At 42.9% G+C, this 23,844-nt stretch overlaps 1 protein-coding gene across 2 annotated transcripts; it reads left to right on the top strand.

Moving 5' to 3' along the window:
• Nucleotides 1-285: 285 nt before the first annotated feature.
• PDGFRL (platelet derived growth factor receptor like) lies at nucleotides 286-21,665 on the top strand. 2 transcript variants are annotated; one of them, XM_080589596.1, is made up of 6 exons: nucleotides 286-476; nucleotides 7,474-7,768; nucleotides 15,096-15,247; nucleotides 16,711-17,004; nucleotides 17,322-17,461; nucleotides 20,979-21,665. In XM_080589596.1, exons 1-6 carry the CDS (start codon nucleotides 422-424, stop codon nucleotides 21,165-21,167), a joined length of 1,125 nt encoding a protein of 374 aa, XP_080445722.1. In that variant the 5' UTR covers nucleotides 286-421; the 3' UTR covers nucleotides 21,168-21,665. The 2 variants fall into 2 exon arrangements, with proteins under 2 accessions (XP_080445722.1, XP_080445721.1); XM_080589595.1 differs by lacking the exon at nucleotides 286-476 and adding an exon at nucleotides 738-1,006.
• The last annotated feature ends 2,179 nt before the right edge of the window (nucleotides 21,666-23,844 follow it).

A 23,844-nucleotide genomic window follows, 5' to 3' on the forward strand; every position in this document is an offset into this window, starting at 1 on the left:
CCATCCTCGACCAGAGGAGACAGCTGGGGAAGTGGAGCTGGCGGGGGGGACCCCTCTGCTATCCTCTCCAGCCCTATGAGGAGCGGTGGAGAAGACAGAGCTGCGAAGTGAGCGATGTAAGCCGGGCAGAAGGCACAGAGTCCTTTCCCGGGGAGGATCCGAAGCAGGTGCCAGGCAGGTGGTGGAGCCCAGCAGAAGACCCCCCGCCGAGGCCAGGTCAGCGTTGCGCCCTCTCCCCGGGCCGGGGTCCCCGGGGCAGCGCAGCCGTGAGGGACCGTCCCGCCGAGCCCAGCCCGGGGCAGCGGCCCGGGGTTCCCCGCAGCGGCCGGCTCCTCCCCGCGGGGCCCCCCGTCGCCGCTGCCGGGCCGCCTCCGCCGCCGCGCCCGCCCCGCCTCAGCCCAGCGCCCCGACCGCTCTCGCCATGCGGCTCTGGGTGCTCCTCAGCCTGCTGCTGCTGCAGGACGCGCTGCCGCACGGTGAGCCGCCGCGACCCCCCTTGTCCCCCCCGCACTTTGCCTCGGGCTTCCCCGGCTGCTCCCCCGCTCCCTGACCCGCGGAGCGCCCCCCGCCCGCCGCCATGAGGCACCCCGCGGCGGGCCGGCGGCCATTTCGGGGAGCCCGCCCTCCCCTGGGGGGCGGTGGGTGCGACCCCACAGCGAGCCGCAGAGCCAAAACGTGGCTTCGTTCAGGGCAGAGATTTTGGGTGCGTGTAGGGGGGTGTTGGAAACACCAGCTACCCCTCTGCTGCCTCGCCGTTTTAGCCAGCTCTCAGGTCCGTGCGCCTGTCCCGAGGAGGCTTAGTGCTGCGCGTGGCGCTCAGTTACAAAAAAATAATAATTATAATCAATGTCACTTGTGAGGGAAAGAATGACACTTCAGCCCCCGAGGTGTGCCTGGACGTGGTTGCCACGAGCCCGTCTCCCACCCCAGGCCCCTTTGAGGTGTCCTTTGCTGTGGAGCAGGCGTCGTGTCCCCGCATGGTGCTGGTGGAAGATTCCGGCTGCAAGTGGGTCAGTTCGTGCCTGGCAGGCATGAGTCCTTAACTTTCTTTCTTTTTTTTTTTTTCCTCTTGATAAATCTCATTTCTATGTGTTTTGTGCACTGTTGTCCTTTTCATAGGAAGGACCGAACTTTGTTTGTAACTCAGTTTTATGTTGCGATGAACTCCTGGCAGGGGAAGGAGTTAGTTTTTGGCTTGGGAAGAAAGTTCCTAACCAACTTCTCTGTTACTCGTACTTGTGGCTCTAGTCAGTGGCTTGTGCTCTTACTCTGAAAATGTCCGTCATTGTGTGATCTGTTGATGGAGAGGGCAGCTGAAGCACAGATTGAAGCATCGTCCCCTTCCTGCTGCCGTTTCGCATGTGTTATCAGTAAAAGTTTGGGGAGTGAGGTCTGTCAGCCTGGGGGAGGCTGCGTGGTGGTGAGGGTTTGTAGAGAAACCTGAGCCAGGCTCTGAGATGCACGGCGAAAGGAAAAGAGGCAGCTACCACAAGTGGCCCAGGACATAAGGGGAAAAATTATTTGTAAGAACATAAAAATTCTTCACCCTGAGAGCTGTTAACCCCTGGAAGTAGTTATCCAGGGAGGTTGTAGAGTCTCCAGGCTAAGAGATTGTCAAAGTGCCCTGAGCAACTGGACTAGGGTAGGAAGGACCTTCCAGATGCCCTTTCCAGCCTAATTTTTATTATGACTATGTACCAAGGGATTGCAGTCTGGGCAAGGAGTTGCTGTACCAGTGTGGTGTAGAAGATTTCTCCTTAAAGATGGTGTGTGTGGATGTGTAGTACCACATCAAGAAAGGTATTCTCTATTTAAGAAATAGACAATAAAAACACAGAATGAGAAATGAGTTGCAACTTAGGCAAAAGGTTTTCCAGGCTAACTTTCTTCTTGCTTCATCTATGCTCTGTTTGGAGGTTTGGCTGGGTGCTTTATGCTGGGTCATCCAGGGGCTCATCTGTGTGAGAAATAACCTGGCATATTTAATGATAGCTATTAATTTAAAGCCATAGGCTTAATCAGATTGCTAAATAGCCTTCCTAACATAGCTTGTGTCAGTTTATGACCAGTGAAATATGTCTCTCCAGATTGCCTACGTGAATGTCAGTATGCCACTCCACGTTGTCTGTGCGAGTGCTGGTTTGCATGGTAGCCTTGCACTTGAAGTACCACAGATAGAGGTGTGTCCAACCTGTTTTGTTCTGTTAGCTACAATCACAAAGATTCTACCCGCTCATCCTAATCCTAGGGGTTCAGGGTGATTCTTTATGGTAATGTACTGCTTGATTTATTATTTTCTTCAAGTAAGAAGGCACCCGTGTTAATGTGAGTTGAAAGGCCTCTAATGCTGCCAAGATGTAGCATGGGACCTGCCGTGTGGAATGGGTACGTCAGGTGGATGGTGCACACAGTTCCTCTGTCCTTGTGAAAGACCTTGCTCGCTGTCTGCTTCTGAAGCTCTTAGTGGGCACTTGAAGGAACTCGGGCACTCTCCAGTTGTAGCCCATGCAGCTGTGAAACCAGTGGAGCATGCACGTGGATATAGGTGATGTCTCAGGTCAACACTGAATGCGTTTTGCATTCTGTGACTGATACTCATTTGGGGATTTTTGTGTGTGTAGCATCTATGAGAACAAGGGGGGGGGGTGTGTGTGAGAAACATTAAAAGGTGCTGTGAACCGGGACCAGAAGTGCTGCATGACATATTTTTGTGACGTACTGATGTACTGTCTCCTGCTTGGACACAAAAGGTTAGCTAGGGAGCCTGAATGTACCATTGCAGAGGAAATGAGTGCAGTGTATCCTGGAATTGATATTTGGAGCAGATCGGAGGTAGACGTGATGTGTGTTCTCAATGAATATTTTTCAACTAAGCCTTTTCTTTTTAATTATAAGTGCTGTCCCTTTATTTAAACAGTGGGGGTTCTGTGCATAAACCCAGTGAGAGGGTAAAGTACCCCAAACATGGCATATTCACATACCTGAGTAAATGGGGTGGTTGAGTTTGTTCCCTTCCCTGGGAAGGTCTTGCAGTTTGGGTAAGAGAAAGGAGGAATCAGTGCAGTGAGTTCTTTGTTTGCAGATGGATTTGATAGCGTGTCCTCTTCATCTGAGGTGATAGACTACTGTACCAGTTAGTTACTGGGCTCACAGAGATTTAATTCAGCAATGACAGGGTGGGATTATGAAGTGCAGAAAGTGGTGGCATCCGGCTTCTCAGGGATGTGCAGGAGAGAGCCAAAGCAAGGTTTTCTGTGTAGGAAGGTAAAATCTCCTGTGATGGCTTTTCCTGAAATGCCCTGCTATCATCTGCAGGAAAATACAAGGTGAGAAAGACAGAGCCCCACTGTGCAGTGGGGAGCGTGGAGTAGGAGGAAAGTGTTTAGGCTTGCTGGGAACTAGAGAAACATGTGGAACAGAGGGAGCCTGTGTGGAAAAGAAAAACTGCATCTGGAGGAAATTAAAACCAGGCTTCTGGCACTTAAAATTGAAGCGCTTTCATAGGCAAATCTTTAACAGTTTCCTAGCAGCAGAGTCTCAGGTGTGGAAGCGCACGCAGTTTGGGGTGATGCGTTTCCTCGGGGTGACGTTGTAAGAGCAGCGTGTCCTCAAACTAATGTATGTGTTGGGGTTGGCAGAACGTAATGGTAGTGGCAAAGAGCAGTTTGAACAAAAGGTCTGATTTTAAATAGGGTTAAAAAAAAAAAAAAAGTGTGATGGAACCAAAGCTTGTGTGCTTACAGAGACAAAGCTGGGAAGTGCAAGGGGGAACTGGAGTGGATGGCTTGAAATGGGAATGCTCGTCTGGCCAGTCAGTGGGACCTTCTAATAGCAGCACTCAATTTCCACGGGAACAGTGGAATAGCTTGCCCCAGAGAAGTGGCAGTATGTTTTGAAGAAAGCTGTAGTCTCAAATCTGGTGCCTGGTGAGCTCTGTCAGTAAAACAGCAGCTCTAGACAGAAAAAACAACCTGGTGACTGACCGCCCAGTGTACGACTGATCTACTAAGGAAAATCGGAGAGGCAGCGAGGGTCGGAAAAAACAGCAACAGAATAGCTTAGCCTTGTGCAGGCTGGATCGCACATGTCAGGGTGTGATGCCAAGTGTAATTGTTCAGATGCCACAAACGATGACTTCTTAGAGCAGCTCCTCAGAGAACCCCCGAGAAGAGCGGCAGTTCTTGACGTGATCCTGAGCAGTGCTCACAATTGGATTCAGATGTTGCTTTAGAAGAGCCAGACTCTAGTTTTAATATTCTTGCAGGAATAATCAAAGCCAAAGAAACCACTGGTGTGTTTAATTTGGAAAGGGGGAATTAAATAAAATGGGGAGGCTTATTAACTCACGTATGAGTTAAATACAAAAACTAGAATAAGGCAGACAAAAAAAATTTGAGAAACAGCATGCAAAAGGGATTAAAAACCAGCCGTAAATCTTTTTTTTTTTTTTTTTTTTCTTGTAATGTGCTGGGTTGGGACAGGAAGAGATGGCCATAAACTCTAGTGCTGGTAGGAACAGGCAATAAGAAAGAACATCTACAGAAACTAAAACAGTAAATTAAAAATCTCATTACTTTTATGCATCTGTGTTCATGCACCTCTATGGAGGTGCTCAGGCTTTACTGGAAAATAGTGATGTTGTGACCCTATCAGGGACTTTGGTGAGTGCCATATCCTACAGGGCGCTGTAATAGACAAAACCTTTATGGGGAGAATCATTAGAAGACATCTTTCATTACTATGATAAAGAACTAGCTTTGGAGCAAATTGACAAAGCACATGCTTTTCAGCAGATGTATAAACCTGCATCAGAAAAAAACACCTAACAGTAAAGATTTGCTGAAAGATCTCCAAATTTTAAAAGACTGGGCAGTGAAAATAGGACTTGAAATTTTGTGTTGGTAGGTGCAAGCAAACACACAGCAAAAATGGCTAACTTCGCACACGTTGATGGGTTACTGCTTAGGAATTATTGCTTAGAAATTGCTTCTTTGGAAATTGATCCTGAAATTATGTTTGATTATCCTAGAGAAAGTCAGCTCCTGATCCTTTCATTGCTGTCTTGAAAAGTAGTAAGCTCAGAAGACACCACTAATATGTACATCCATATCTTGAACCTAGTGTGCAGTCTGCTTTTGTCTTCTTTCTGCTACCCAAAGGTGATGCAATGGATCTGTTGTTCGTATGCATGTTCTGTACGAGGAACAATTAAATAGAGTAGGACTTGTCAGTCCGGAGCAGGTAAGTACCCTACAGCGCTGCGAAGGTACAGGGGGCTCACAGAAACAGTGGCACTTGTTCCCTTAATATAAAGCTAGGAGACATCTAATATTTATATATAGTTTCTGTAGTTTTGAAAAAGACACCAGAACAGTTAATAAAGGAAAAATCCAATACAGTAATAGCACTTAGAGCTCACAGGTTCCTCAAGCCAGGAATCAAATATGGAAGGGACAGAGATGTTTGGCCAGCCCCACTGCATACATACAGCTTTTCTAAAGTTACGCAGAGAAAGAGTGCTCCTGCCTGCTTCAACTTGCCCCTGCAATATATGTGGTGTGTCACTTACTAGGGTCGTGTGCTCGGAGTAGTTAGAAAATGGGTACAGAATAAAATTGGAAGAAACAAACATTTGTTTCAGTCTCCAGTCCAACAATCATAAAATGTTACTCTTTATCTTAAAATGCCACGATCTTTGGAAAGTGTTGCTGTCTGATCTCTTGTTTGTAGCTGGTGTTAAGGTGGTGAGGCATCTTTGCAAGCAACTTCACCAAGTTAATAACCTAGAATTGGGAAAATGTATGTACAGTGGGGGTGTGCAGCTCAGTAACTGCATGCGTGCCTCTCCAGAAGTTAACCTTATTACGTATGAGTCCAAAGAGCTCCAAAGGCATGGGGCAGAGTAAGAAGTCTGCACCGTTGCTGTCTTCCAGGAGTTTGTGTTGGGGTTGGTGTGGGACTAGAAGGAAATGCTGCTGAAAATCCCTGCTGAAATCACAGGGGCACAGAAGGGCTGGAAGGGGCCTCTTGGAATCACCCAGTCCAAGCCCCGGGGTGAGCAGGGCCACCTCGAGCTGGCTGTCTGTAGGGCCATGCCCAGTGGGGTTTTGAAGATCTCCACGGCTGGAGGGAGGCTCCGCAACCCCTCTGGGCAATCTTGAGCCTGTGGTTGACCACGCTTGCAGCAAATGGTGTGTTCTTGTTTCAGATTGGATTTCCCAGTTCTTCTTCGTGGTGAGCTCGTTGATTGGTTTGTACAGTAAGGTACCAGAGCACTTTTACGTGGAAAACCTGCACTCAGTGTAAGTTAGCTGTCAGGCATGCTTTGTGGATGTTTTGCTGTCGAGGGGCAGCAGTTTTAAGCTCATCTCACAAAAAGATCCGTGCTTCCCACTGTCAGTTAAAGTGTGAATATCTTCATTGTTAATTTATTTCAAAGGCTGCTGTCAACCTACAGGGGTGCTAAAATATGGAAATGCTTACGACTTACCTTGCTCTTTGCTGTGTGACTGCACGTGGGGTATGCCTGGCAAGGATAGGCAACGTCAAGCAGAGGTGGAGTGCTGCTGTTGTGCTGTTTTGGTATGCCTTGCATAGGGGTGAGGCACTGAGCAGTGCAAGTCAGAGAAAGGGTCATCAAAAAGATCTTGAGGAGTTTGCAAAGGAATTTTGAAGCTCAAAAACATTTTACACCTTTCCACCCAAGAAGTCAGCAGAGTGACTTTCATCCCATATACATTTGAATCTGGGGGTTAGGTTTTGTTTTTTGTTTTTTTTTTTTTTTTTCTGAAAAGGATAATTTTGTGTTAGTCAGTTGGAGATACCTCTCTTTTCCATTTCATTTGCTTAGTTTTTAAAGGCTGCTGAGCATCCCTATTGCCTCCAGCAGGTAATGAAATCTCTTACCATTTGCCTCTAAATGAGATTTCAGTTTCCAAGATAAGTGGCCATAATAGAGAAGTGATGAATCAAATGCTGCCTTCAGGTGACTTCCAAGTTTTATTTCACGTCTTTCTTATGGTAACCTGCTATATTAAAAGGTTGTGCAGAACTGATAAATGTGTATAAACAGATAAATATGTATAAAGATGGGGGACTTGTATAGCGTTGCATACTAAATGGCAATGACAAAAGTAACTGGAGGGAAAAATACTGTCTTTCTTTCCCGTACCATCTGAGAAGTTCACATGCCTTACATATTTGTCTGTTTATGTGACCTGTAAGTATAGATTTTCCACATGTTATTGAACGCTTTCTCCTTTTTTTTTTTTTTTTTTTCCTTTTTCTTTCCAGGAAAATGAGTCATGTCAGGGACTTCAAAAACTTACGGAAATTAACTCTTAATCATATTTGTGAATCTTTTATAGGAAGATCAAAATATTCTGTGTGATAATAAAGAAGAATTGTTTTGAGAGAAAACTGTATAACCTGTTTCTAATCAATAACATTGTCTTCTTTTCCTTATTTTACCAGTTATCGGACAGTCTGCAAAAAATAAGCATCCAAAAGAACCAGGGGAAAACAAAATTAGGCCTGTCAACAAAAAAGTAAAACCCAAAGGCCCCAAAATGAAGGAGAGAGAATCTGCTGACTCCTCTTCCAAGTCGCAGTCCATACTGATGCAGGTGATGGATAAAGGTCGCTTCCAGAAACTAGCTGCCACTTTAAGCCTGTCTGCGGGACAAAGCATAGAACTGCGCTGCAAGGGGAGCAATGTTACTTGGAGCTATCCTTCGTACCTAGACACCTTCAAAGACTCCAGACTCAGGTAAGCTATTTTTCATTTTTTTGGGGGGAAAAAGATGTGCTACCCAGTGGCTGCTTAAGCCTGTAACAAAGGAGAACCATCTTCCAGTCACGCCCAGTTACTGCCCTGTGATGTGCACTGTGCAATGGTCTCGTAGCACGTGAACTGGATTTCCTTCAGCTCAATCTAAAACAGAAGTTGTGGTCCAGGGGGACACCAGTGTGCTCCAGCCACTACCAAAGAACTACGCTAGAGCTGATCTGAAGTAAAACTATCAAAATATGTGAGAGGGGATGTCAGGTACTCACCACCAGCTGTGGTGCTCCACAGAGACCTGCTGCTGTTGGGCTGTGCTGGCTGCTAGCGTAGCTATCACCTGAGACACACCCATTAATTTCCTGAAAAGGCTCAAACCTGCATCTCTCAACTTGGAAAAAATAAAAATACTCCAACCAGTGCTCTAAGGAGTGAGTGAGGGTAGGCTTTACCTCTTCTGTCAAAGTTACCCTTGCATGCAGAGGGAATTGCAAGGTTAGTGGTGAGACAGAGTTTAACGCTGAGGATAGTCACCTTGGGTTTAGGAAGGTTTTTTCTTTCATCTAGTGACAGCTTAATGGAAACCACATAAATAGTTGTGAGAGCAGGAAGAGGAGCTAAGGACTTTCTCCCTCTCTCTGCCCCACCAGGTGAGTGTACTGTTGTTCTAAACAGCACCAAAAACTGTACTTTTGTTGGCCTTCCCAGTTCTTGAGCATAGTACATGATAGGGAAGTGTAGATTGAATGTACTAATTTCATTCTGTATTTGAAAGAGGAAGGGCATAAAAGGGAGTTCAAGGGTGTCTTCCACTAACACTTTTTGCCAAGAGAAGAGCCTGTTTTCACTATCTGTTTTATGGAGATTTAGGTTTAAGTGTCTGTGAAAGACAAGCAGTCAGGAGACTGAGGAGCACTGTGAACGATGCCCTAAGAAATAGCCATAAGGAGTACTTCTTGCATTATTAGGTAAGAGGAGCACAGAAGTATGAGCAAAGGTATCAAGCCCTACTGGCCTTCTTTTTCTAAATTAAGTAAAAGTTTGTGGGATCTTAAATAACCAAGGTTGTCTGAATCTCTGATCCATTTCCCTTCCTTACAGGCACGAGGCTGCCTTAAAATCATTCAGTTCCTTTTTCAGATACACTCTTCTTTCTACTTCTCTTTTCAAAGAATAAGGTTGAAAATTGACAGCTGTACCCTGTGGTCTGTACCGTACACTTATGAAATTCATGAGCTGATTCTTTTCTTGAGTGTATAGTTACTTGTCCCCTTACAGCTTAGGAGTTCAAGAATAAACTGGCTGCATAAACTTCTTCATAGCTAGTATAAGACTTCTGGTGTAAGAAGTTACAGCAACAAGCCTATTTATGCTGAGGGCTTATCTCAGCAGTATCTCCCAAAAGATCTTGTGGCTGATTTGAACAATTACTGTGCTTTCTTTTGCAATAAATGGTGTTTTATTCAGAGTTACGCCAGTAGGTGGCACATGTCAGCCGCAGTATGGGCCTGGCCTACTAGCATGCCAAAGCAGAATGTGCAAAATCATACCAAAAGGGAGAGTGTATGTGGTCGTGGGTCTCACTTCTGAGTGTAGCTCACCCTTTGCGCATCTGCAGATAGGCTGCGTTCGTGGTTTGGACTGTATGTATGGCCCTGTAGACCTGTAGATAACGTGTACACGTTATCTGAGTATTAACATCTGGCACTGAAGAAGGCAAGGCAAGTATTCTCAGTTTTCAGAGAGGGATCTGAATGCTGCTTCATTATTTGTTCGACTGTCTGTTCTTCTCTTGTACTGCTTTAGTGATGCAAAAGGGGTAAAATAGAAGAATTTGGGTGGTTCGGGGAAAAAAGATACGCATTTCCTAGTTTTGTAATCTGCCATTTTGCAGTTTGAAGCAGTTTGGGATTCTGTTGCCTCAGCAGTTTACCTCCCTGTTCTCATTCAAGTTCACAGTATTTGTAATTTTGTAACAGTAAAATGAAAGTTAATAATGTCACCCAAAATAAATGCTATAAAACGTTTCGGATGGATGGATATATCTTGCCTAAGTATTTTATTCTAGAAGTATGTTAGGGTTCTGTCTAAGGGTCTATATTGAAATATGATGATCTTTGCTTTAGAAAAAATATTGAGAAGTAAATTACTGAAGCAGTAAGACTGATTTAGACTGAATCAACTGTTTTAATTGTAAGCAGAAGACCCTATAACTAACTAGAGAAATTGAAGACATAGATTAATAGCACATTTCCGAGTCACGGAATGGTAATAATTTATGGAGACATAGACAACCACACCTTGTGCATCACATTTTTATCATGTCTTTGTTAATTATCTCAAGATCTTTGCTGTAGTGCTAACGGATGCACACAAACCAGTCTTCGTAGAACGTGCCCTTTATGAAAAGCAGAATTTGTATTCCTTCATTTTAGAAAGCTTTGATTGAATGTAACGGAAAGTATCATGAAGACCTCATCTAGCTAGCTTTCAAGAGGAGCCTAGATCTTCCTGGCATGCAAAAGCCCATGCAGTAAGCATCAACTATAAAAAGCAATTTTTGTAATTTTACAAATATTTTACGCAGATTATTTTAAAACAAAATGCTGAATGTAGGACAGAGGGGAGAAAATGAGGAAAAACTATTAGCAAGTAACCTACAGCAAAAATGATGTAATCCTGTAAATAGATTCATGTTCAATGTATGTTTTTGTGCTTAAAGATGCAGTGTAAGAGGTGAGATACCCACTGCCAGTTAGTGAGGTGTGGAGGGGAGCCCAGGCCAATAAACTGTACCTTGGATTTCCACGCTGGCCTTGCAAAAGCATTGGGACAACCGGAGGTGGCAGCAGCAGGGGCAAAGTGGTTGGGGTCTGCGGAGGTACTGGAAAGAGAAGAAGAGCAGGGGAGGAGAAGGAGAAGGTTGCTTGGACTGGAGGACAGGAGAGGCAGTGGTGACAAGGTCTGTGCAATTGCTGGGGACTGATGACTGCCTTCTGTTTGCTCGATGGTATATCCTTAAAGCAACTGATACTCAGGCATCCATTTCTTGCTTGTCGTTAAGTAACAGAAGGTACATGAAATTCAATTGATCTGGTGGGAGCACTCATGAATTTTAGGAAAATCATAAAACCAGGAAGCATCTTGCATCTCCTGGGAGCTACTAACATCCTCAAACTTCAGCTGTTACGGGGAGGAAGCTTCAAGGACCCCTAGCATCTAGCAGAATTGCAACTGTATGGGGCAAAAGAGACTTTAAAGTTCAGGGTTGTGATGGCTCAACTAATTGGAGGGTTTGGTAGCAGCAGAGCTCTGGGGCAGAAGCTGATGTTGAAGGTGCTGACCAAGGTCTGCTTCCTGTAGAGAAGCAGGAGATCTGGGACAAAGAGTGTGTTTTGGTTTGCAGCTACTTAAATGTATGCATTTCCTGCGGGTGGTTACAAAAAGAGGTAGTGATAAAAGCCAGATGTTTTGCCTCCGTGCCATGCTTGTCGTGTTTTTATCTCACACATATGGAAAGGAGAAGACAGCAGCCTGAGGACAATATGAGTTTTCTAAGAAGGAAGAGGTTATATTTACAAAAGCCAGTTTTGTAATACTGATGGCTGTGGTTTCTTTGTTTTTGGAGGTATACTTTATGACTTTGCAGGTGAAGTATTTTTGCTTGGCAGTACCAGAGAGTCTGTGTTTAATAGGTCTGTAGCTGTTAACATATGCTAAAATTATCACATGGGGCTTGTGAGGGGAAGAGGCTGAGTGAAAGGAGGAGGACTCTTTGGCTGTCTCTTATCTTCAGCCGGAGGATGAATCCTCTCTTTCCACTGCCGTAACTAGAGGAAATACCAGCGCACGCTGAAATGACAGACTTTGCTTTAGAGACCATAGCAGGCAATACAGCTCGGGGAAGACAGCTAAAATTGTGTAGACTTTGCTGTTAAGTTAGGGGCACCCATCAGCTCACTTCAGGACTAGGTTATTATCTGTAGTGCTCTCTTACCCTATGCAGCATAAATACACCCTCCAGATAACTCTTTGCTGGGAAATTGTGAGTACTGGTTGAGTAATGTAGCCAAAAGTCCTGGTGTTAACAAAGATAGTGCGGGCACCTCTGGAATGGCAGGGCTGGAATGCTGTCTCGTGAAATGGTATGTAACAAGGTAATGACTGCAGGCTCACCCAGAAACTGGACTTACAGTGTGTGAGAAGGATCAAAAACTGAGAGGGATGAAGGAAAAAGAAGGGCAAGTACCTTTTCGCTTTCTTCTGCTCGAGAGCAAAAAGGTGCTCTGGACAAAGGCTAACTTCACGTGGTCTGTGCTCTGCCTGACTTGGAGCAGGGGTCTCTCCCATGTCAAAACCAGCTGTATCTATCAGATGGGTCTATGATAAATGAACTTAGATGAAATGGTTGTACTCCAGTTGGGTCAGAGTTGGAGAAGGACCGTGTGCATGTTTGTACATGGACAAGGAGCACTTTCCTAAGTCTTGAGGAAACCGTGAATGTTGTACGGGACAAATCTAGGCTGCTTTAAATTGACACAGGCTCCTGCTGGCTTAGAGGGTTGTTGTCTGTGCTTACGTCTAACTGCATTCCTTTTATTTCCATCTGCTCTGAAGTTTGAAAGCTAGGAGGCTTTTTTCTTGTGCTAAACGCTAAGGATGTTATGCCCTTCTCCCAGTGAGCCTGCATTTGAGATAAGCTCTTCGGTGTCAGTATGAGTGCAAGCTGCTTGCGAGGAGGTTGCTGGATACTCTTAAGTGAGGCCATGTACACTATATTTTTATCATCCTTTATCTCTTTCTAGCTTCTAAACTTGGCATAGCTTTTCTGAGAAAGGTCTTTTGAACTTAAAATAACTAAAGCTTAATAAGGTGAATGTATGGAATAGGATTTTGAAGTAGTTTTTTTTTTTTCTTCTTCTTTAAACAGCCTTGAAATGTTTCTATATACAAAATTTTTACTTTGTGATATGTAAAGCGCAGTGGAGTTTTGGCTTTTGAGACAGATTTTTCATCATCTAAAATACTAATGAAATGAAAGCTCTCCTGGAAATATAGGTCAGTTGCTTAATTTGCCATTTATAATTCATTTTATGTAGTCTGTTTTGTCTGCTTAACATGGTCACATCACAAGTCTCAACGTTTCCACTCCTTCTGTTGCCAGATTTTGTTGCTGCATGTTTGTGGATGACTACATCACGAGGCTATTGCCATTGATTACTGGGTGGCTGATTCTCAGTTAAACAGAACATGCTGCACAATAATTAATTAACTCTGACCTTATTTTTTTTGTCTGTTGGGATTTTTGAGCTATAGTTCAGTGTCTGCATCAATGGTTGGAGGCTAAATGTTCTAGCATAGTGTTTTCTGCAGTATTGACAATTAGCGCTGGTTACTTGCCAAACATTTTATGCCAACGTAGTTATGTAGCCTATGGAGTGGAGCTGTGGAATTAAATAATAGAGACTAGGACATGCTTTGGATTTCTCTCTTCTTCCTGTGTGTGATACAAAAAGGGTTTCTTGCCCACTTAGGAATTTGTCAAAGCTTACCCAAAAACTGAAGATGATTTATAATGTAAGGCAGTGTATATATTACAAATGAAAATGCTGCTTTTCCATAATCACATGATTCCAAAAATGGGAATCAGACAAGGTCATGTAGGACAAGTGAATTAGCAAGCAGGAAACACGATTTGCCTGTTTCCTTAGGCAGCCCTCAAAACTGCTCCGTGGTGCATGAGTGTGCTGACAGAGCCTGAAGGCTTCAGTGGAAAAGATAATTCTCAGCCCTGTTTGGGTTGTTTATTTGGCATGGTTTTAATTCCTGAGCTCCTGGCCTTGGCTGGAGGCTGAACATTGGGTTACGTGAACCTTTTCTCATGCTTGCGGGTAGTAAGTGCAGTCTCCTAGCAGAACACCCAGGGAGCTGGAAATCTCAGGGCACGTGTGTGGCTGAAAGCAGCAGCCTCTCTGGTTAAATAAATGAACGTGAGCAGCCAGCGGGAGGCTGCCTGCAATCGGGGCGTAAGTGAAACAGAGCATCTAGCACAGGCAGCAGTGTCACGCACGTCTGCAGTAATGCTGCAGTGGCACAGTAACAAGAAGTTTTAGAGAGGAATGTCTTCAAAGTGTGCTAATCCCCCAAATAAAGGATTCGGTAAGTCTTGCATCTGCCTTGCAGGATAACCACTGTGTTATTGAAATAGGAGGATGGTAAGTAGAGAGAGAACCCACAGCTCAGTAAGAGCACAGGAGCTGTGGGGAATTGATGCGAGGTGTGTATTTGTCCAGACCCAATTTGAAACACTAAAAAGGAGTTTGCTACCAAGTGTGTAAAACTGGAAAAATCTCTCCTGGCTTCATTATACCAGAAATGACCGTAGAAATCAATGTCTTGCAAAGGAAAGCAGGAAACCTTTGTGTTCTAAATATGCTACCACGTAAAGGCAAGTGGTAATAAAATAACATGTTTAAGGGTGAGAGCAGCAGTGAAATGCATCAGTACTGCCATGTGACTGTCCTGACAGGGTTCACAGACAACTGGTACTGTTGGACCAGTGCTTTTGCAGTCCATCAGAAGGTAACATAGCAGGTGCTGCTAGCTCTACCACCACCTCTCTGCAAGAAAGAGCCAGGAAAACAAACCTAAAAATAAAAAAGAACAAGATGAGATCGTGCCTACTGAATTTCGTAGTTAAGACCCTTAGAAACAGCCAGTATCTGTACACACAAATTAATTTACCAATTTCAATCCACCAAGAGATATATTTGGGAGAAAGAAGGAAAAAAAAGCAAGCCAAGCCCTAGAAATAATCACACAGGTGGAATTTCATGCAGCCGCCTCCTGGTACTGCCAGTGTGGTTACTAGGCACGAAGTACCTTTCTGTATACTGCTGAAGCAATGCTACAGTTGAAGTAAATGGTATCAGGAGTGGAATGTAATGCATGGGGTTGGCTTGGAGCATGAAAATATGGGATATATTTATATAGACGAACTGAGACAACGTACAGACAAACATTGTTTATGGCAATCACAGCCCATTGTCAAAATAGAGGCTCTGGAACAAGTTCAAGAACGAACCAGACGAGATCAAAGCTTACAAATGCTCATGCATATAGTCGAACTCAATAAAACTGTTGTGTGCAGGCCTTTGCTGGAGCAAAAGGGGAAGTTGCAACACAGCTCTGAAGGAGAGATGGGGCTGTTGCAGAGCAGGAGAGAAATAATCAAAAGTAGAAGAGCTCTGACGAAAATGTACAAGGAAACACACCAGTGCTTGTCTGTGCCTTTTGTTTTTCTTCTCCGCAGTTTAAAGCAGCTTGACAGGTACGGTCAGCTGATCCTCACAAACTCCACTGCAGCAGACACAGGTGAATATAGCTGCTGGCTGCAGCTATGCAATGGTAACAAATGCAGGAAGGATGAGACTAAAATGGGTTCAACGTACATCTTTTTCACAGGTAATTAATTTGGGGATTATTAATATATTCATAAAATATGTGGAAATAAAGATTGTTAGTAAGACAATAAGTCTGCTTCAGATCTTTTACTGTCAAGATGTTTTTTTTCCACAATTTTAGTCTATTTTTAGTAGATGTTAAGGAAGAAATTGCTGGTGAAGTTTGCAGACAATTACTTGCTTTGTGTAATTTATGAGTCCACTTTTCCTATGGGTTATGCTACATGCATACATAAAATAATGCACAGTGCAATGAAATCAAATACCTTTGAAAATACTGACATGTGCTGAGGATCTTCTACAAGTTGAATCCAAAGACTGTTTAATTTTTGAAAACGTGTCTTGATAAAGAAAATAGTTGTGTGTAGAAGACTTCTTTTGTCATGCCATTCAGGTGACCCCATGCATTCTCTCCCACCCCCAACACATTTCCAGTTACCTGCACCAAATTCAAAACCTTGGCCTCATTGATCTTGGCAAGGCCACAATTTCTCCCAAGTGCCTATGTAGCAAGCTGAGAGGCAAAACGCCCTACATGCGTGTATTGTCCTGCAGAGCTTGAGGTTGACTGTAGCCTTAACATGGTGTAGTAAATATCTGTGTGCAGTTTACTGCTACTTGGTGCAACAGAGTTGAAAACAAATGGTTAATTTGTTCTTCCAATGGAAAACTTTCTGAGTGGTAAAATAACCTTTGCTGTGCGATTAGAGCTAAAGCATTCTTGGCTAGCGAATATTCCAGGACAAATGCTAAGATAGGATTGTTTCTAGTAGGTTTTGGAGCTAAATAAGACCATGAGACTGTACAGAAGCCATTTATCAGAAGTGTTACATGATCCAAGGATACATTCCTTCAGAAAGGCTGGAATAAACTTTTCAGTCAAGTTATTAGGTTAAATGCTCATGCTATAAAGAGGAATTTCAGCTTTATAAGGAGGATGCCAAATATGGAAATACTCTTTAACTGTCAGTGTGAAAGCACTAAATATTTCAGCTACGTTGCAGAGCAGGAAATCAAACACTTTACTTAAAATCATATGTATAGAAAGGCTGTAGCTCCAAAAAATACCTCTTTCTAGATACATCTTATCTTACCGGTGGTGGTGTTTCTTTTAATGTTTGTTACCATTTAAAATTGGGTGAGTGAACAGAATTAGATACAGATGAGTATTTAGATATTTATTGAAAAGGAATTCTAAAGATTTTCCTAATCTAAAGAAATCTGACTACAAGACTGCAACGAAGGCTATTTTGAATTTCTTTTTAATTTAATGTTTTTAATGCAAGCTGTGTAAATACATAGTCTCAGATTAGAAAAGTGTTTTTTTTGTGTGTGTGTATTTGAAGCAAAAAGCTTTGGGTTCATTTTTAATGTTGCCCGTAGCGATTTCCTCATGTATTTTCTCTTCTTGGTGTTAAACCAAGATTTAAACATTATTCTAACTATTTAAACTCTTTTGCTTAGATAAAGAGGAACTTTTTGTACCTACTCCCAGTTATTTTGAGATTGTCTACCTGAACCCAGATAAACCTGCAGTCATCCCATGCCGTGTTACTACTCCTTCGGCAAAAGTAACTCTACACAGGGAATTTCCAGCAGAAGAAATTGAAACTGATGGAACTAATATTATTTATGATGTTAAGAAGGGTTTTGTCTACCAGCACCCTACTTCTGATCACAAAGGTATCGTCTACTGCAAAGCAGAGTCACAGGGAGCACCTCAGATTTCCATCAAGTATCACCTACTCTATGTGGAAGGTAAGGTGGTGTTTCCTATATACTTACACTGACTCCTGTTTCTTCTGCTGACACGGTTTAGAAAACAAGTTTTAAAAAATGAATTTGTAAATTAAGTAATCACTGAATTTTGAAATCTTCATCAAAACTGTATCTGATAAAGCTTTGTACATATAAATTCCAGCAATTTTCCGGTATAGGGTGGAAAGCTGCAGCTGTACATCACTTACCTGTTGCATTAAGCAAACTGATTCACAGCTCGTGTCTTGAATATGTTTTATTGGTGTATTTCACTTCAGAAACCGATTTCCAGTTTCCCAATACTGTCTTTCTATCAGTCCCCAAGGGCCCACCCTCAACCACAGTCATGGCATCATCCAATAGAGCAGAAGTCAGTGATGGCGTTCATGTAATCTGCACCGTTCTCGGGGAGCCAGATGTAGATGTGAACTTCAGCTGGCAGTACCCAGGGCAAGAGGTAAGAGGTGTCTGCCTTGGCTGAAATGTTTTTTTTTCTTCATAAAGGCAATATTTTGAATGCCAGTTGCTGTCTAGATTTGGAATGAAGATTCTTTCCTATTGTGGTGACTGCCTCTTGCTAGCTCAGGCATGCTGGCAGGAGGAGGCAGCACATCCCTTTTGAACTTCAGCCCATCTTTCCCTGAGAGCCTAAAAGCAGCACAGAAGTGAGGCTTGAGAGCTCTTACGCGTGTTAGCAAAAATCAAGCTGAGCAAAGCTCACCCCTCCCTCAGGTTTCCATTCCAAAGACACTTGGCCTCTGGCAGCATTTACAAAGAAAAGCCTGGTCAAAGCCCAGCCAGCGTCAGGAAGCTATTCTAGGGCAGTTCACAAAGCCATTCTGATGCCTCTGCTTTTGATATTCTATCCATTTCCGTGGCTTGGGCACATGAATCATCAAAACTCAGAACCTTTAAACTGAGTTGCTGCTCAGATCCAGAAGCACAGACAACTGCTTCTGCCCACACTCATCTCTACTGCTGTTTATCCTAAGCAGGCTAGGAGCAAGAGAGGGACTGCTGGAAGATGCAAACCTTTACCAGAGGAAAGGGGTCCTGTAGGACCTGAGGGATTGTATTGTATTCCACTTGCCTGCCTTCCCAGTGCTGTGATGTTACAGGATGATGCAGAACTCACTAATGAGGCCTTAGCATCAGCACTGGTGTCCCTGAGCCAGCATGAAATTAAGTTGTCTGACGGTGGAGTTTATTGTTTAAGTGAGTGATCAGAGTTCAGTGCTTACTGGGCTTGAGGAAAAATTCAAATCTGAAGCCCTAGAAGTTTGCTGTAGCCAGTAAGGTAGAGACTGTAGCACTCTCTCTGCCATGTAAGGAGTGTGCCTTTTCAGGGGAAAATAAATGATGAGAGAGGAAGTGAGCACCGAAGGGATTTAAAAGGTTGGTGATGGTGCTGGGCATGTGGAACCAGATTTCTGGTTCTTGCTTAGGTGGTAGGGTTTTTTGTTTGTTTGTTTGTTTTTCATGGGGATTCTTCTATTTTATTTTATCTTTTTGCTGGTCAATATTGTAAAATTTCATGCTGAGACTCAGTCTGAGGGTTCATGAGTAATTACCAGCTTACCCTCCCTGTCCTCCTCTTTAAATGAGGGCAGCCACAGCTTGCATTTGGTGAGATGCTTGGTACTAAGAGCATGGATTAGGTGATCTGGGGAGTGAGCACTAGGTGGAGCGTGGGAAGAGTTTGGCAGAAGAATTCATGTTTCCGGAGTCTATTCGAAGTTAGGAAGGAAAGCGGCAGGTGTCTAAATGGCTGGAGAAGCTTGCAGCTGTTGGTGGAGTAAGAAGTAAAATGGAAGGGAAAAGTGAAGTGTCTTCAGCTGCAGGGAACTGATGGAACTGAAAAAAACAATAGTTTTTTTGTTTGTTTGTTGTTTTTTTAGTTAAACACTCAAGTGTCTTCCTCTAAGCTTAGCCCTTAGCATTACATTGAGTGAGATACAGAAACAAGTTGCAGTGTCTCTGTCCTTCAAAGGGGAAGCTTTGTCTCTGACAGTCTTCATAACAATTCACTCTCTTGGACAGGGAAGAGAAGAAATACCCCCATTGACCACATTAGCTTTGTTGGCTGATTGATATATATTTTTGTTGTTGTTAATTTCCCTTGCCATCTGTATATTGGACTGTAGTAACTGCCTGTACAAACCCCAGTTTTACATCTTCTGTAATTGACAGTAATCGCTAAATACAAGCAATTGAAGGAACTCAATTCTGGACTCAGGCTGGCTTTCCAAAACTCCGTATCTTGTTAGTGTCTGCCCCTTGCTGCTTTTGCGCTTTCAGAGTTGAATGGGTGCCCAAGCGTGGCTGCTGGCTGTTGTTGGCCCAGTGGTCCTACAGAACCTGATGCGGAGCTGGCACATGCACTGCAGTTATGTCTTTCTAGCCCTGATCGAACATAAATAACTAAGCATGCAAATTACCTCCCTTATTTGCTGTAGAAACTGCACCTGCAGTCCAGGGCGCATGCTATCAGCAGAAGACTACACCCTCTGACTGTACCCACCTGCTGAGAGAGACAGACTTTGGCCTGTGGCTTGCATCTCTCTACAGCCTAGAGAGGGCTTGTGTGCTAAGCGACAGGCAAAAACAGTCTCAGCTCCAGCTGTGCCTGGGGAAAGGGAGGGAAGAGTCTTGTTTGGGTTTCAGCCCCAGCAAACTAAATGCCAGAGGAGCAGCAGTATACGCGTCTTGCAGACTTCGTCAGTTCCACTCCCCTCTAATTTTGAACTTTAGTTAAGAAGCAAGTCCCTACAGTAACTCATTGGGTGGGGGTGGAGGGAGCAGAAAGGGGAACATCAGTGATGCTGCTCTGATACACCTCTTTTCGTGCAAGAGAAATGAGCTACACAGTTCTAAGACCTACTAGATCCTTCTGCTCCCTGCTGCTGCTTTCAGTGCAGGGGTATCAGCGCTATCTTTTTTTTCCCTGCTACCCCACCCAGCACCTGGACAGCCACCTACCGCTTTGTCTGCTGAGTCTTTTAGCTGGTGCATTGTAGTGGAAGGACCCTCACCTCATCGCTGTAGACACTACCTCGCCCTCCCACTTTCTTCCCCCTCAGATACTTTTTCCCTTGCCACTCCCTGACAATTGCATTTGCTCACTCACCTGCTGCGAATGCATACTGATCCACTCCTTAATATGCTTCCCTGAAACTATCTTCAAAGCAGAAGGCAATTAGTTTGAGGAAAAACTGGGATAGTGGAAGCCCAGCCAGGCAAATAGTATCTGCCTTACGTGGCATTAACCTTCACTTTTAATACAGTCAGGGAAGCTCCACTTGCTGTACCTAAAACCTAACTTACTAATGCTTGAATTTAAGTGTGCAGTACTACTTGAAGGCAGTACTTGATTTTTCGGACTGGGAACATGAGGCTAGTGCTCTGCTAAGCAGAGCTTTGCTTGATTCCTTCTAAAGAGTTAAGAATGTCTAGAAGAGCTTGCCATGAACCTTGAGGAGGAGGCATTAGGGTTTACAAAATATCATTTAAAGCTACTTACTCATTGTGCTAAAAGAGAATTAGGTGAATCTTGGTCAGCTAACTCATGCCACTGCTGCCTTCCCTTCCAGGACGTGCCAAATGGCTGAAAGTAAGTCCACACATCCATCTCAAACTGCTCCCCTTCCCCAGCCTGCCTCCCCTCTCTGAGTGAGTACGCAAACACAACCTGACAAGTGGACCACAGCATCTACTGAGCTCAGTCATACACTTAAGGCAGAGCTTTGGCAACCCATAACCTACTGAGCCACCAGTCTAAAGCTGTCTCTCCCACTTCAAGTGCAAGTTCTCTGCGTTGTATTGTCTTTATTTGGTGTAACTCGCTGGTGTGTCAATACTTAACATAGGAGTCTTCGCTGTGACTTTCAGAGGTAGACTTGGGCTGACTGCTTGCTTCAGAATTTGATACAGTCACTAAATACACTTTTTTTTTTAAATTTTTTTCTTTTAAACAGTCTGAGAGGCCTGTGATTATCCAAAACTTCTGGAGACTAATAAACAGAGGAACTGGACATACCACAAGAATCTCAAAGAGCGTTCTTGTTATTGAAGATTTTGAAGCCAGAGATGCTGGAAACTACATTTGTATAGCTCAGAACCTACAAGGAGAAACAACTGTGGCCACTGAAGTGGAACTGAACTGATAGGAAAGGCTTCTGGACCCATAATGAACTGTATGTTATTTTACATTTTAACCAGTTAGTTTTTTATTAATGTTTAAATGGAAGTTTTCTCTATCACTTTCTTTTCATATGTCCATACAGTCCATTTTCAGTAGCTTGACAGGCCAAACATCTGGCAGTAGTCAATTGTGAGTTAAAAATACTATGAAGTATTAAACTTTAAGCCTGAACATGCACAGGGCTTATAATATTTAGGAATAGGTACTCTTGGGCTTTGCATATGGGCTTTTTCTCAAACTCTTTTACAAGATTAGCCTGCTGGATGGTTTGTGCCTTTTTCCTCCGTGAAAACCGAGAGGATATAAAAACTCCACCAGTGCAGGCCTCTCTTTTTCTGGTGCTGTGCAATTTTTAAAGTTTAGAATACTGTACATGTTTAAAAAAATCATATAGAACTAGCCAATAGCAATGTTTATTTTGTAAGAATAATTAAAATAATTAACAGTATAAAACAGTAAACGTGTGTACATGTGTGTGTTCATTTTTTATATGTATAAGGATACAAACCACAATATTCTTAGTCCTGGGGAAGACTAGTAATAAATAAATATTAAAGTACTAGAGGGTGTCTCCAGAGACTTGTAAGTGGTTGGATACATTAGATTTTTTTTGCTCATGTTGTTGCATTCTTACAACTTACTATGTAGCTTGTTTACAGTTCATTCCTCAATAGATGTAGCAATGTAGCATTGTTTTTGTTTGCTAAAAGTAAAATTTGCATTTATTTATATGGTATCATTTACAGAAGAAAAAAATAACATGATTAGATTAATGTTCGATTATACAGCAGATCTCTTCTCAGGTTAAGTTTAACTTGATTGCATTAATTTACTTCGGAGGAAAGGAAAGAAGTTTGATTTACACAGAACAGTATCTGGATAAATAATCAACTGCTTCTCTCACCATGAATTTAGTTCCCACTGCAAGGAAAGAGCCTTTCCAGAAAAAAGGTAAGACTTTGATCCCAATGTTGTTGGATGCTTCAGCAATGGTTATTTTTCTCCTAGGGCTTGACCAAAGAAATCCACGTAAGCTAGAACTTCTGATACAAAACTAATCAGTAGTACAATTGTGTGACAAAAAAATATCTTATTGCAGGCCATTTTATTTACAAGGCATGTGAAAAACATCTTATTCTGAGCATATGAGGAACCAAACCGGGGGCCTTGCCCCTGCTTAGACACTTAAATATGTCTCAGGCTGCATTTGACTAGAATTCCTAAAGCTTTCGTTTGGTGCTGGCTTGAAATAATCCCGCAGCTCCAGATAATTGAGACCTTTGAGCAAATGTATATAGTACTGTTTTGAGTGGTGGTAGTTAGTAAGTACAAATAGTGTAAAGAAGCGCAGCTTATCCATAATGATGATTAATCTGATTATTACCGTAACTAATTAAGGCATTGAACAGGCTTGCTGAAAGTTGTTTCTTCATAGTGCAGGAACCTAAAACAACGTAATTGATATGATAAATGTCAGTGAAAGACTGAAATGGCTATGCAAGTCTCAGGAAATTGGCTTCACAGAGAACATGCCCTAGATGCCTGTGATATAGTTGGCCTCTGGAAAAAGGGTAGCTACAAAAAAGTCCATGTAGCAAGCAGTAGGACCAACTTAGACTGTGTAAGTAGTAGTTCTTTGATAATTTTCTTTCTCATTGCCATTAAATGGCATCAAGAACATGCATTATTGCCATAAATGATTAAATAGGTATTATATAATTTTAGAGTAATACCCAAATGAGGACTTTGTACCCCCTCTTTTTTTCTTCCCTAGGCAAGCCTTTAATCTGACCAAAGTAATTTTAATAATCTCTGAGCTTCTGGATGAGGCTATGTAATATTTTCATTCCTTTTTAAATTTAAACTTTAATTTATCAGAAAAGTAAAATGCTTTGAACTACAGGAGCTGTGCCAGCATCTCAAATTTCAAACTGCTTTTGAGCCTTCAGTTGGACAATTCATTTCCTTTAAAATATTTAGTGAGTGGGAGATAGTGTCACCTGTTCAGACTTGTTCAATACTATGTCGCTTCATGCAGTAGCATCATTTTCTTGGTGACAGTTTGGCAGGAGAGAAAACGATTAAGTAAATCCATTGCTGCATCATTGCACGAGTAGTGTCCCTCAGGTTTAATAGTTACACGTACTGACCACATACAGGTCTCAGACCTGATGGTAACTACAGAAGCAGCGCCTTTAAGGAAGAACTTGGTGGGTTTTCTTCTTCGCTGCAAACATTAAAGTAATTCTCATCAGAAACTATGAGAAAAAGTCTTTATTTTACCATGTATTTTAACATAGCTCATATTTCCCACAAAGCCTCATGGGCAGGCCTGATTCTTTCTACCTTGGTGCACATTTCCATGTGAATGAATAGTGACACAAGGCAAAAGAATGATGCCTGGGAAATGAAATCTTAAGTGATCTGTCAACGTCATATGCCTAAACCTGCCACTATTGCTATTTCCCCACCCTAGTCATTGCTCTGCTAAAGCAAAGCAGCAGCAATATGCTGCTGGTGTTTTTCTTAAGGGTTCAATTATTATTTCAACTTTCTGATGACTTTTTAAAAAAAAAAAAATCCAGCGCAGCCCAAAGTTATTTCCTTGTTGTCAGGCAACTGCAGTTTTGAAGAGCAGT

This window comes from Anser brachyrhynchus (assembly GCF_964034855.1).
Source record: "Anser brachyrhynchus genome assembly, chromosome: 4".
NCBI lineage: Eukaryota > Metazoa > Chordata > Aves > Anseriformes > Anatidae > Anser > Anser brachyrhynchus.

Coding starts and splice junctions, on each gene's coding strand:
- PDGFRL (XM_080589595.1), top strand. CDS start 847: ATGTCACTTGTGAGGGAAAGAATGACACTTCAGCCCCCGAGGTGTGCC. Junction 1,007..7,473: donor GTGGAAGATTCCGGCTGCAA/GTGGGTCAGTTC, acceptor TTATTTTACCAG/TTATCGGACAGTCTGCAAAA. Junction 17,005..17,321: donor TCACCTACTCTATGTGGAAG/GTAAGGTGGTGT, acceptor TCTTTCTATCAG/TCCCCAAGGGCCCACCCTCA.